Source organism: Mesoplodon bidens (assembly GCF_964165515.1).
Source record: "Mesoplodon bidens genome assembly, chromosome: 9".
Classification (NCBI taxonomy): Eukaryota; Metazoa; Chordata; class Mammalia; order Artiodactyla; family Ziphiidae; genus Mesoplodon; species Mesoplodon bidens.
In genome coordinates this window covers 74,531,644-74,545,721 of record NC_138166.1, presented here as the reverse complement: position 1 = coordinate 74,545,721, position 14,078 = coordinate 74,531,644, and the positions used below count along the sequence as shown (strand labels likewise).

General features: G+C 34.3%; 1 protein-coding gene across 1 annotated transcript in view; it reads right to left on the bottom strand.

The window, feature by feature from the left end:
• Nucleotides 1–14,078, bottom strand: part of CFTR (CF transmembrane conductance regulator) — a 188,343-nt gene that overhangs the window by 114,630 nt on the left and 59,635 nt on the right. Inside the window, exons 9-11 of the mRNA XM_081244584.1 lie at nt 13,674–13,766; nt 7,319–7,501; nt 610–801 (exon numbers count right to left, since the gene is read on the bottom strand). Of these exons, the coding sequence (XP_081100710.1) occupies nt 610–801; nt 7,319–7,501; nt 13,674–13,766 (468 nt within the window). The remainder of the gene's footprint in view (nt 1–609; nt 802–7,318; nt 7,502–13,673; nt 13,767–14,078) is intronic.

The window sequence follows — 14,078 nt, the reverse complement described above, 5'->3', positions numbered from 1 at the left end:
ATCATGCAATTTATGTATTGAATAGTACAAGATCCATGTACTGACTTCACTTGGAATGCTTTCTGTATTTCCAGATGATTAGCTCATTCCTCGATATTGTTAAGAAGTGATTCATCGTAATTTTGCCTCTGTTTCAGAGAATTGGTCACTAAAGGTTGTATGGTTACATGTTCAAGGCCAAAGGATGAGATATAATCACAATTTAATCGCTGATTCCCTACTGGAGGTCAATGCTTTTTTCATTAGGCTATGGTGTTATTAAAATAATTAAAATCCTCTTATGTAATTTTGAAGTACCTTTTAAAAAATATATGCTATATAAATGTCCATGGAGGACATCTGTCTCACTAATAAGTGTACAAAATTCTTACCATTCATAGAGTTTTTATTGTAACCAAACCAGACCACCATTTAAAAAATAAGTTGTAACTTCTTTATGTTTCTGCAAGCTTCTTACAGCAGGGGTCATATATTTTATTAATTAATTTACTCACAGTTTACCCACTGTGGAAATGTGATTAATATATACAGATTGACTAAGTAAAAAGTTAAATATATAGTTTGAAGGTTTCATATGCATAATCAGACATTTTTCACATAATTACTTACCTCTTCTAGTTGGCATGCTTTGATGACACTCCTATATCTATACTCATCATAGGAAACACCAAAGATGATGTTATCTTTAATGGTGCCAGGCATGATCCAGGAAAACTGAGAGCAGAATGAAATTCTTCCACTGTGCTTAATTTTACCCTCTGAAGGCTCCAGTTCTCCCATAATCATCATGAGAAGTGAAGTCTGGAAATAAACCCATTGTTATTAAGTTAAATCACTTGATCAAATCACTCTCAGGATGCACGTGCCTCCAACTGTCATCCTAAGCAGAAGTATCTATTCTAATTTTTAAAGATTCTATATTAATTTATTCAATTCAAAAAAATTTAAGCACTTCCTGTTCTAGGTATACTGCTATGCACAAAAGATACAAAGAGGAATAAAACAAAGAGGAATAAAAGAGACAATTACAACGGAGTGTGATAAATGCTACAATAGAGGCTCACAGAGATGGGGCACCTAATTCAGATTGTTGGGATGGGTTTAGAAGAGGTCAGGGAAAGATTAGTAACAGCTCACATTTATTGACGGCTCATTTATTTTCTCATATGCCTTGTTCAATCTATCTAATGCCATTGTACCTTTCTTGGAAACATGTTCAGAATCTGCGGGCTTCTTCCACTACTACCTGGATTAAGCTAATATCATCTCTTGCCAGAATAAATACAATAGCCTTCTAACTTATCTCCTTGCTCTGCCCTTGTCTTCCTATAATCTATTCTCAAAGTGGCCCTGTCAAAATATAAGTCTGATCATGTTACTTTTCTACTGAAAACCCTCCAAAGGTTTCTAATGTCTTCAGAACAAAAGCCTAACTCCTCACAAGGCCCTTTGTAAGTCCCTCAAGAGCCTTTTTACAAGGTCCCAAGTAATGGTGTAGCTCCCATTACTTCTCTGACAGCTCTACTCTCCATGGCTCACTGTGCCAACCCCACTGACCTCCTTGCTGTTGTGTGAACTAGACAGACACAGTCCCATTTCACAGGTTTGCTCCACCCCCTACCTGGAAGACTTCCCCAGAGAGCCACATGACCTAATCTCTCACCTCCTTCAAGTTTTTGCTCAAATGTTACCTTCAATGAGGCCTTCCCTATCTCCACTGCTTAAAATCACACCCCTATCACCAATCTTCCTTTCTGTTTTATCTTCATAGCATTTACTATCATACGACACACACACACACACACACACACACACACACATACACACACACACACATATATATATATATATATATATATATATATGTATATCTCCCACTAGAATGTGAGCCTCTTGGGTTGAGGAAGAGGGTATGTTGTGGGTTTTGTTCACTACTATATCCTCAGGGCCTAGAATGGTACCTGGCACAAAGTAGCTACTCAATATAATTGCTAAATGATATTGTATTTTACTCAATAATTTAATGATATGATACATTATATTAAATTAGAAGGGCTCAATGACTTTAAACAGTGAATTACTGGTACATAAATATAGAAACCAACGGAAGAGAATTAAAACTACACAAACAAATCCAAATGCATAAAAGAACTATTGTTTGATAAAGATAGCATCTAAAATCAGTGGAGAAAAATAGACTATTCAGTATATGGTGCTGAACAACTGAACAGCCAACTGGAGGTCAAACAAAAAAACTGTAGCCATATATCACACCATATGCATGATGAACTCCAAACAGGCCAAAGAATAAATATAAAAATAAGACCATAAAATACTTGAAGAAAACATTGAAGGATGCCCAAATTAAAAAAGAAAGAAAGAAAGAAAGAAAAATGGAGTAAGAAAGCCTTTCAGAAGCCATAAAAGATAAATTAAATCACATTAAAAAAAATCTTGTGCACAGAAAACGAAAGGAAAAAATGTCAAACTGAAGTAAATATTTGCAAGTTATATCACTCAAAGGAATAATTTCCCTCTTAAGTGATCTTAAAATCAAAAGGAAAAATACCAACATCCCATTAGAAAATTGTGCAAAGTATACAAACAGATATTTTACCAAAAATTACAATAGAAGTGGCCTTTAAACATATGACAAGATACTGTACTTTATTCATAATAAGAGAAGTGCAAATTGAAAAAAACACTGACATATGACTTCACCCAATGACCTGGAAATAATTCAAAAATTAGATGCCGTCTGCTGGGGATGCTGTGGGGGAATAAATCTGCAATCTTATATGGACTGTATGGCACGTGAATAAATCGATGCAACCTGCAGGAAGTTTGACAGATATACAAATGCTTTACCATTTCTAGGAGGTTACCTTGCAGAAATACTTGTAGATGTGCTAAATGGCATATATGCAAGATTAGTCATAGCATCATTTTTTGTGTTACCTAAGCACTGGAAATAACCCAAATGTCAATCGATAGGTGACTCATTACATTACAGACCTCTATCCAAACAATAAAATACTATGCAGCGATATATATAATATATATACATTCAAAAAATTAACAAGAGTAGCTGCCTGGGTTGGGAGAAATGGTGGAAAGTGGAAATAAGCAGAGGAGAAACAGAAGTGAGAGGGAAAATTTTCAACTTTTTATACATTTTAATTTTCCAGAATTTTAAATTTTTAATTAAATTTTAATAAACAATAATATCACCTAAAATATATTAGGAAGAAAGGAGGGACAAGAGACAGACATCTTTGTGATATCTAGTTCAGTAAATTTTAAAATTCTTATTGTATAAGGAAAAAATATCCGAAATTCCTTATTTTTACATAAAATTCTTCTATATAAAAATTAAAACTAGGGGCTTCCCTGGTGGCGCAGTGGTTGAGAGTCTGCCTGCCGATGCAGGGGACACGGGTTCGTGCCCCGGTCTGGGAAGATCCCACATGCCGCGGAGCGCCTGGACCCATGAGCCATGGCCGTTGAGCCTGCGCGTTCGGAGCCTGTGCTCCGCAACGGGAGAGGCCACAACAGTGAGAGGCCCACATACCGCAAAAAAAAAAAAAAAAAAAAAAAAAATTAAAACTAGAAGTGTTATTTTCATATAGAACAGCTTTATAAATCCCAACAATGGAATGGATCTGATTATATATGGATTATATATCTATATATATAATATATAGATATACATATGTGTAGGTATATAATATTATATGTGTATATATACATATATATGTATACATATATATGCACACAATATACAGGTTAAATATAGGTTTGTATATATTAAATACAAAGGTTAAATATATATTTAACAATATTTATCTATATAAACTTATATAGATAAATATATAATATTTATCAATATAAACATTTATCAATATTTTGGTATTTTGAGAGATGTGAAGTTAAATGTAAACATTATCGAATATAATATATATATAAAATACAAAATATTGATAAAACTTGGCAGACTTTGTATTTTATTTAAAAAGTAAGCAAAAACAGAAGCCAACAGCCATTCCACACATCTGATTCTCAGTTATTAGCACAGCAAGCTAAGAGTTCCAGAGCAAGGCCAGCCAGGGCAGAAGACAGAGACTATGTGCTGTCAGGGGTTGTCAGCAAGGGCACAGACCTGCTTCAGTTGTGTAGACAACAGAAGAACTAAAAATCCCCACACCCTGGGGGTGATGCCATAAGCCAACCTTTAGCTGGGGATACCCAGGAGTGTAGACTCTTACACCAATACTGCTTAATTAAAATAATTCAAGGAAGTTTCATAAATGAAAGACATTGAATGTAGATTAGAACCCCCCCAAATTCATTTTCCCAAAGACATTTAATTAAATAAATTTATATCAAGCACTTATTATATGCTAGGTACTATGATAGTCCTTGGAATATAAAAACAAAGAAGACATGGTTCCCCTACAGTCTAGACATTAATAACAAGGGAGAGTGATAAAATTAAATCTGACCTTACTGTTTTTTTCAAGAGACTAAGACGTGTGTTTTATTCAAAAATTAAACAGTCCAATAAAAATTAGGTTTTAAAATCTGCAAATTCTTTGACTCTGCAATCCTAGTCTTAGAAACTGATCATTAGAAAATTATGAAATGCACAAAGATACAGATCAATCAATTTACAAATAATAGAGAATGCCATCACAACATCATTTATACAAAAATAACTTGGCAATAATCTGAATATTCAACAAAAACATGTAATGCTATGCAGCCATTGCAAAAGACTGTGCTCTGCAGATAAATCTTTGTGATGTGTTTGATTTCTATCTGAGTGAAATTGGTTGTAATACAGTATTAGAGAATAATCCTATTTTGGTTTTTATAAACACATATATGTAGGAAAATGTCTAGAAGAAAAATATTTCAGAATATTTACCCGATTATCCCTAAGAGGTGAAATTAGGAATAATGTGCATTTTTTCCCTGATATTTTTTGTTCTATCTGCATTTTCTTGCTTTTCTACAAAGTTTTAACAACAGTATAAACAACTACCATTTATTAAGCATGTACTTTTTCCAAGTACTGCATCAAGGGCTTTCTATACATTTCCTTATCTAATCCTTATACCTGACCTTATTGTATTTTATATCTCCGGATTTCCAGAGATATAAAATACAACCAAAATCTCAGAGATAGCTACTTGATCCATAATGTCCTTCTGGACACAAGTATACACATATATATGCTTTCATAAAATGCAGATCATAATGTACATATTATTTTATAACCTGTTGTCTTTCTTCACTTAAGAGTATCTTCAGAGTCATTTTTTAACATCCCTTAGCCTGACTGAATAACATGCCATTATATAACTACACCAAAATTTATCTAATCAACCCCCTATTGTTAGATATTTAGGGCTTCCCCCAATTTTGGGCTACTGAAACAATGTTGTGATGAATATATAAAATCTCTGCAAACATACTAGGATAAGTCATACAAATCGACAAGTTATTTGATTCTTTTTAAGGCTTTGGATATACAAATTACCAAATTGTGTGCTGCAGAATTTATCTTGAAATGTGAATATTTTCAATTATTCTATCTTATAATTTAGTTAGATCTTTTATCTATTAAGATTATAAAATGGTCCATTCCTATACTATGAAAGGACATCCTCCTAGACTGAGTTGCCAAGCTGTTTCTCAGAGGGGTTTAATTATTCCTAAGGGGCCACTGCCTCCATCTGACTCCTTCATATCTACTTCCCAGAAGATGCAACTGTAACTCCAGCCAGCAATTATCTGCTCATCAGTTCTTAATAGAGTTGCCTGAAATTTAATTGCTGGTTAAGTCTTGTAATCTGGAATCCCAAAGCTATTTGTTTACACCTTTAAAGCAGTAATTTTAAACACCTAAACAAAATTAATTTTAAAAAGCCTGTGAAATACTATTACTGTCTGCTCACAAGCAATCATTCTTGTTTAGATCATCTGTGACTTGTTTATTAGCAACTCCTCCTATGGTATCATTTTCTTTTAATAGTGATAATTGCTAGTAATATTATACAAGAAATAGAAGGAAAAAGTAGCACTTGAAGAAGAAACACATTTTTCTAAGAAGAAAATGCACAACTATAGCTACTTTATTGAAAGGCCTGTTTCTCATGTGGGGAAACGTACCTATAGAGAGAAATAAGCAAACTGTATATCACTAGCACTATGAACACCAAATTCAGTAACTAGAAGTTTTCTGTGGCATTTTGTTTCCCACGTCTCAGACTAAATTCTTCAAAATATGGTTCTTCCTATATTAGACATTAATAAATAACTGTCGTTCAGGAGTATTTCTATTTTTATTTACATTTTTATCTTATAGCAGCATTGCTCCTTCCTTCCTCCCTCCCTTCCTCCCTCCCTTCTCCCCTCCCTCCCTTTCTTCCTTCCTTCCTTTTCTTTCATCAAAGCTAAAATTATAGTCAAATGGGATGAAGAACCTATTTTTAATAGACTTTCAAAGCAAATACCTATTATCCTTAGTAGCCCATTCCAAAGCCAGGAGGCCCCTTCTTACCCGTGATTTTATCCCTTCATGCCCTTTAAATTTATTTCCTAGATAAAGACAAGTGTTTATAATTATCTGAACAATAACTCAGGTCTTTAAAGATCACTATAAAGTCTTCTTCTGACAATAAAGTTTGACCCTTTAGCTTTCTAACCTATTAAATTTTGTCAGATATATCTCCAAATATCCATGGTTTATAATTAGTTGGGGTGGGGGCGGGTGTTGAGGCTGACCAGCACTGAATAAATTAACATTCCTATGTATTGCCTTCAAAAAACTGTCCCAACTCAATAATTTTTCCTCATAATAAATCATAAACAAGTCTGAGTCCATTCTCCAAAATTCTAATGTCAACAAAATGGGGACCTTTTACATGAAGTTACTGAAGTAAAATCTAAGCCATGATTTTCCTGGACCAGCTCTGAGAAAATGTCTGTGCCACAGACTGGTAAAAATGGATGCTTCATTTGTTCAATAAAGTTATTGAATGCTCATCCTGTATGTGCATGACACTATGCTGAGCAGTGTCCAAAATATAAAGGTATAAAAGAAAAAGTCACTGAAAATAATAGGAAGAAATAAAAGGCTACAGGATGCTATCAGTGGAATTTATATTATAAGGAACTCTATATCCAAGTATTCTCCTAATACCAATGTAAGAATTTCTCCAAAACACCTTATTACATTACAGACAAACTAGAAAAAGAAAGGAGAAAATCATGTCAAGTTAAGATCTTCATAATGAGGTATAAATGAGACTACCTTTCCTGCTCCAGTAGATCCAGCGACAGCCAACAACTGTCCTCTTTCTATGTTGAAACTGATATCTTTCAGGACAGGAGCACCGAGAAGTGAGAAGTTACTGAAGAAGAGGCTGTTATCACCATTGGAAATTCTTCTACTGTTATTATTTTGTTTTGCTTTCTCAAATAATTTCCCAAATCCCTGTAAAAAAACAAACAAACATGTTTTTCAGATATTTTCAATAGCTATTTGCATTATGTATGATTAGTTTGAAAAGCACATGGTATATGACCCATACTTTATAGCACACAATTGTTAGCACATGATTTCTAGAGCACATGATCCAAAACATCTGAAAATTATAATAATAATTTCAATTTCTCAGATTGTTGCTCACCACCAAATTTAATTAAAGATATCTATCTACATATATAAAGGTATCTATCTATATATATGTGTGCATGTATATATATGTGTGTGTATGTAAATATATACACACATAAATATATATCCTCTCCTATAGGCTGGGTATATAAACATAATTATTTAATCTTCAGCAGAATAACAATATATGAGGTAGATTTTATAATCCTTCTCTTTCAAAGCTGTAGACTGTGACTCAAAGAAGTTAAGCAACTAAAGTCACGTAAGTAGTAGGCCTGAGTAGAATTATAACCCAAATCTGCTCTATCATGCTGGTAGTACCTTCCTCTGAGAAGCTCAAAGCAATTCTTTAATTAGCTATTATTAAGTATAAATGTGATGATACTGCCATATGATTTGAATGAATTCCATTTTTGTAAGAGTAGCTGGGAGAAGGAATTCTCTTTTGAAAGTGCCCTGCTTCTATACTGCTGCATGGGAGGCTTTAGGGTAGTGGTCTTCAAACCAAAGTAAACAGCACTACAGATTATCAGGAGGAAGGTAGTGCACACAGTTTTAATGGAATGTATTCCCACATCCTCAACATGCAAAAGTACTCCTTCCTAAAGTTAATCTGCCTGAGAATTTGCCTGCTGTTTGTCATTTCTCTTTCCCACTTCCTGCTCACAATTGTCCTTCCCTCACTTAACACAGAAGAGGCAGCCTTCTCACCAGCCCTAAGTTTAGTTACGTTGCACTTTCTGGAGTGTAAAAAGCTCAATAATACAAACAAGGGGACCGTAAGAGAATGATTTTCTCCTGAAAGGTGATCCCATATAAGCAAAGCCAGAAATACTGAAGGAGGTAACATCTTATTTCACCCAAGTTTCAAACTGATGGCGATCTATGTGTCTTATCATCTCAGAATCAGATTTCAGAAATGAATTGAGAAATAAGATATTTTAATTAACTTATTAATTATTTAATTTTAATGAGTTAATAAATCAATACAAATTATTATCTGCATTTTAAAGTCAAGTCACACTTTCCTGACATAAAGCAAGTCACATTTAGCCGATTGGCTTGACAATGAGACCTGACTTCATAAATTCATTTATTTCCCATGAAATTGCACTGAAACTGCAGCTCCTAAGTTTTGAAAACAATTATTTAACATATGAAAACAATATACAATAGACAAGAATTACATTCTTTGCCACCACTTAAACCTATGTTGAAAAATTAGTTTTTAAGTTGAAAAGTCAACTTAAAATGTATCAGATATACATAGTTTTTCAGAACTATTTTAGGGCATACATAAGCAATTAAGCTTGAAGATCACTGCTTGAATTCTTATGATATGGATGGCTAACATCCCTTTCAGTTAACAGATAACTAAAAGCAAAGCTTTTAGGCAATGAAAAGTCTTTAAATGAGACAAAGGCATCTGTTATTCCTTTATTCATTTATTTATCTAATAGACATTTCTTGAGCATCACCTCTGTATTAAAGACCACTTCAGGGACTTCCCTGGTGGTCCAGCGGTTAACACTCCATGCTCCCAATGCAGGGGGCCTGGGTTCAATCCCTGGTCAGGGAATTAGATCCCACTTGCTGCAACTAAGAGTCCACATGCTGCAACTAAAGATCCCCGAAGATCCCACGTGTCGCAACTAAGACCCGGCACAACCAAATAAACAAATAAATATTTTTTAAAAAGACCACTTTAAAAATCCCACATAGGAGAATAACATATGCATAGATATTAATACTGCAATGTGTTTAGTGCTACAACTGAAAATTCACACCAAGTCCTATAGGAGCGCATTAGAGAAAGCAACTGACTCAGTCTGGAATTTGACCAAGTAAATGACACAATACTAGGCTATGAAAGATGTAAGTGGTTATTTCACAAGAGCAAGAAATAGTCCAGGTGTTCCAGGAAGAAGGATCTGCATGCACAACATTTTAGGCTTAAAAGAACAAAATATATCTCAGGAATGGTGAGTGGCTCGGTGAGATGTATATGGTAAGATGACAAAGGGTATCCTTGGTAAGGTGGGCAGTGCAGGCTATTCAGGGGCTCATGTGCCATGCTTAGAAATAGGACTTTTATCCAGTAAGCCCTTGGACCAATGGAAGGTTGTTTTTACTAATAACTTTAATTTCTGAGTACAGAAATAAAACACTTATTTCAGGAAATTTGGTAAACAGAGGAAAGCAGCAAGAAGAAAAAAATAATCACCTGTAATCCTACCACTGAAAAGAAACCATGTTTAACATTTTAATGATACCCCTCCACTCCTTCACATATATATATAAAATCATATATATGATATTTTACCACATTAAGGAAAAATTATACATAAGGTTTGTGACCTGCTTTTTCTGACTTACAATAAATCATAAATATTTTCACATACCATTAAACATTCTTTTAAATATAATTTTAAGTTGCAGGATAGTATACAAGAGTATGGATAAACTATAAATAGTTCTCTATTTTTGACATTATATGGTTTTCTTTTTAACTTAATAATTCTGTGATGCATGTACTTTGCTATAAATCTTGGAGCAAATCTCTCTCTTTTTTTTAAGTATAAATTCCCGCACGTGGGATTTCCAGGGCAAAAGATATAGCAAAAATTCTAAGTCTTTTGAAAAGTAGTTCCAAATTTTCCTCCATTAAGGTATGGGAGTGCTAGATTTGAGGAACCATTATCAACACTGTTGCTTTCTGGTTTGGGATTTATTTTGTTTTGTTTTGTTCTGTATTTTGTGTTTTATAGGTAAAAATGGAATCTCACTATTGATCTTATTTTTATTTGATCCCTAGTAAAGTTGAATGTGTTCCATGTTTACAAGTCCCCTGTGGTTGTCAGAGGAAGGATTATGATATCCTTTGTCTTTACTTCAGTCTCTGTCTCATCTTCTCAACTAGCTGGGTAATAAATCATGACATTCTGAACTTCAGTCTCCTGAGTTGTTGAGGGTTTTAAATGAGGTAATATATATGAAAGTATTTTGTATACAAGTAAAGCATTAGTCCATTTTTTTTAATTAGAGGCAGAGAAACCTAGGCTGACCTTTTGGCTCTCTCCTAACCAGTTGTATAACCTTGTTCTAGTTACTTAAACTCCCTAAAGCTCAGCTTCCTAATACATAAATAGAAATTGTACCTACTCAATTTGTGTGGTGTGAGGAAGGAGTCATATATAACTCATCAGGGACTTGCCTCTTGAGTAACTGGGTGAACGGTGACATCATCAAATGGGTGGAGAAGACACTGGAAGGAGCAGGTTTATGAAGCTTGAGGAGTGATGAATGTGGGTGCTTGAGGAGCTTGCAGGGAATTTAGAAATAATATATGAAGTTCAGGAAAGAAACTGGGGCTAGAGATTTGCTTTTGAGAGTCATCAGCACATTGATGTCAGTTGAGCCTGAGTCACCAGAGAGCATGAAATGCCAGAAGGAAGCCTAGGTGCAGACGCAGTGGCCCATCACCATTGAAGAGGCAGGCAGGGAAGACTTAGAAGTCATGGTCAGAATATAAGATGACATGGAAAGAGTGGTTCACTAAAGCTAAGTTAAATAAGTATTTTTAAAAGAAAAGTTTTAATGTATTGGTAAGGGCAGAATCCAGATTGCAGCAGGGAAAAGTCATAAAAGATGACGAAGTAAGAACAGCTTTGATGGCAAAAGGAAGCAGAATGATAAAGCTTGGAGGATGAGGCTGGGTGGGCAAAAGTCAGAGAAGAAATTTTTTTAACTTGAAAATATTTAAATGTGAAAAGGAGTCAGTTGAAAAAAAAGATGTTAAAACTTGTAGATAGAGACTAATTGCTGGCCCCATGTCCTGAGAAGATGAAGCAAGATGATAACAGTTTAGCCAAAGGCAGGAGGAAGCATACATCTTTCACTTAGATAAGAAAGAGAAGAAAAAAATAATCCCAAGGGTGAAGAAAGAAGTTATAAGCATTCATACATGATGCTGCATATTTTATAGCATCTATATATTTTCTCTATATCTTACAGAAGTCAAGGCCATCTGCTGGGGGTGAGCAGAACCTGGGAGAGATTGGGAGTTTCCGGAAAGTGGTAAAAATCTGGAAAAGCTTTTAGAGAAATGGTAAAGAAAATTAACTAAATACAAATGAAAATATTTCCCAAGAAAGTTTATAGGCCCATTTGAAGTTGAAACAATAACTGTATAAAACTTATAACTGACTAGAGTATATGATTTTCCCAGATAGCACCTCCTTCGTCAAAGATATCAAGTGAATGTTTTGTAGCAAAAGATTCAGTGAAAGGAAAAGGGAATTGAGGGTGCTGCTGGGAGAAGAACTGAAGTGACTGGTGTTGTCATTGGTGGAGGTTAAACCAGGAGTAGTCCAAAAGGGAGAACTAAGGAGCCTAGAAATCTTCATGAAATTGGAAGGCAGTAAAGGTGGGATGAAGAGACTGAGAGAGCTAAGGTTAGGAAATTCTGAACTAAGAAGGAGATTCCAGAGTGCGACATTTCCAAAGTGGAGTAAGTCTAGGTGCTCACCAAGCTCAGCATGTGACCATGAAAGGAAGCTTCTGAACTAATTGTAAAATGTAAGTTCTGAGGACAGTACTGGAAGGATTTCTCATGTGGGTGCTGAAGTCTCAGACATGATGGCAGAGATTTAACAAGCACCACTATCCTGGGTAAATATCATCAAGGAGTGTCCAGAATTTGATAGCTGACAGAGTCTGGAGGATGAGGATACAGCCAGACGGAAGGTTTACTGAAAGAGTTGTAGACTGTGACATTTGGGTCCAAAACCTGACTTCAGCCCTTGCCTGTTCTGTGAGCTGAGCCAGGTTCTGTAACCTTCCTAAGCTTCCATTCCCTTATCAGCAAAATGGAAACATTAAGATTTCATCATAGGAATGTTATGAGAAATAAGACAAAACATATAAAGTGCTTATCTAGTACCTGGCAGATTGTAAGGGCTCAAGCATGTTACCTATTTTATTAGATGAAAACAGTGAAATGGAGATTAGAAAAACAATTGTCTGTAAGTACTGTCAAACTTCTTATTTTTCTTCATGCCTAGAAAGGCATTTGAAATTTCTAAAATCAAAGAAGTAAAATCAATCTGATCCACACACCTTTCCACAGTTTTTCTGGGCAGATAAAGAATTATTCTCTTACTTATGTCTAAAATAATGAAGTATAGTAAAGCCCCTGAGGTCAAGTTACTTATGTAAATAAAACCAATTTAAGATATTGTGAAATATGTAGAAATGGGACATTGGTTTCATAACTCCTATGTTTACTCAACATAAAAAAGTGATAAGGAAAGAGGAACTCAACAGGTATTCTCAATAATCAAATATTACTTCTTTAGAAGCTGAAAAATCATTGATAATATTTTTTCTGACCATGAGAAATATGAGAGAATTTTTAGTAGTGAATTAAAATAAGTAAAAATAGTAGAAAACAATACATTGGTCTATTTCTCATACATCTTTATGGTGACCGGTGTTACATGTAAATTGCATTGGATTGGAACTTGAGATCAGAGAGGGTAGCATTTAGTGAGGAACTATTATGTGCATGGTACTATGCTGAATACTTTCCATAAGTTATCTCAGTCAATCCTCACAACAAACTTGCAAGGTATATATTAATATTCCCATTTTATAGATGAAGAACAAGAGGCTCCACAAAGTTCAGTAACTTGGTCTAGATTACACAGATAGTAAATGGCAGAACCAGGATTCAAACCCAGCTCTATCTGGCTCCAAAACCTATGAGCTTTGTATTACTTCCTAATTTGTTATGTGAAACAAATTACATGACTTAGAAAAAAATAACGAGTCTTGTCTATCATATTTAATATTCCTGGGCCTCTACCTCTTAATCTATAAAATAAGTTCTATCATCATGCTAACTTTATTGCCCATTCAGATGAAAACCAGAACCACAAACAAGCAAAGCTTAAATGTTCAGAACAAACAAAAACAAAAAATATCTGACCTCCTCCCAGAAGGCTGTTACATTCTCCATCACTACTTCTGTAGTTGTTAAGTTATATTCCAGTGTCTTATATTCTTGCTTTTGTAAGAAATCCTGTTTGCAAAAGAGAGCAAAAACATATTGCAGAACCAAGATACCATTAATACATTATTACATCTATTTTACACTCTAATAGTGATGCATTCTGTACTTGGATTTTATGAATTATATTAGAAATTGTTTCTTAATAAAATAATTTTATAAGTGTTCTAAAGTTAATTTGCCAAGTACTAGAATTAATCATTTTGAAATGTAATATTTTATAAAACTGTTTTTATACATTAGATTTTTAACATACCACTGATTCATCCTTGTACTATTACATGTTAACCTTAGTGATGAATTTATAAAGCACACCTGAATTAC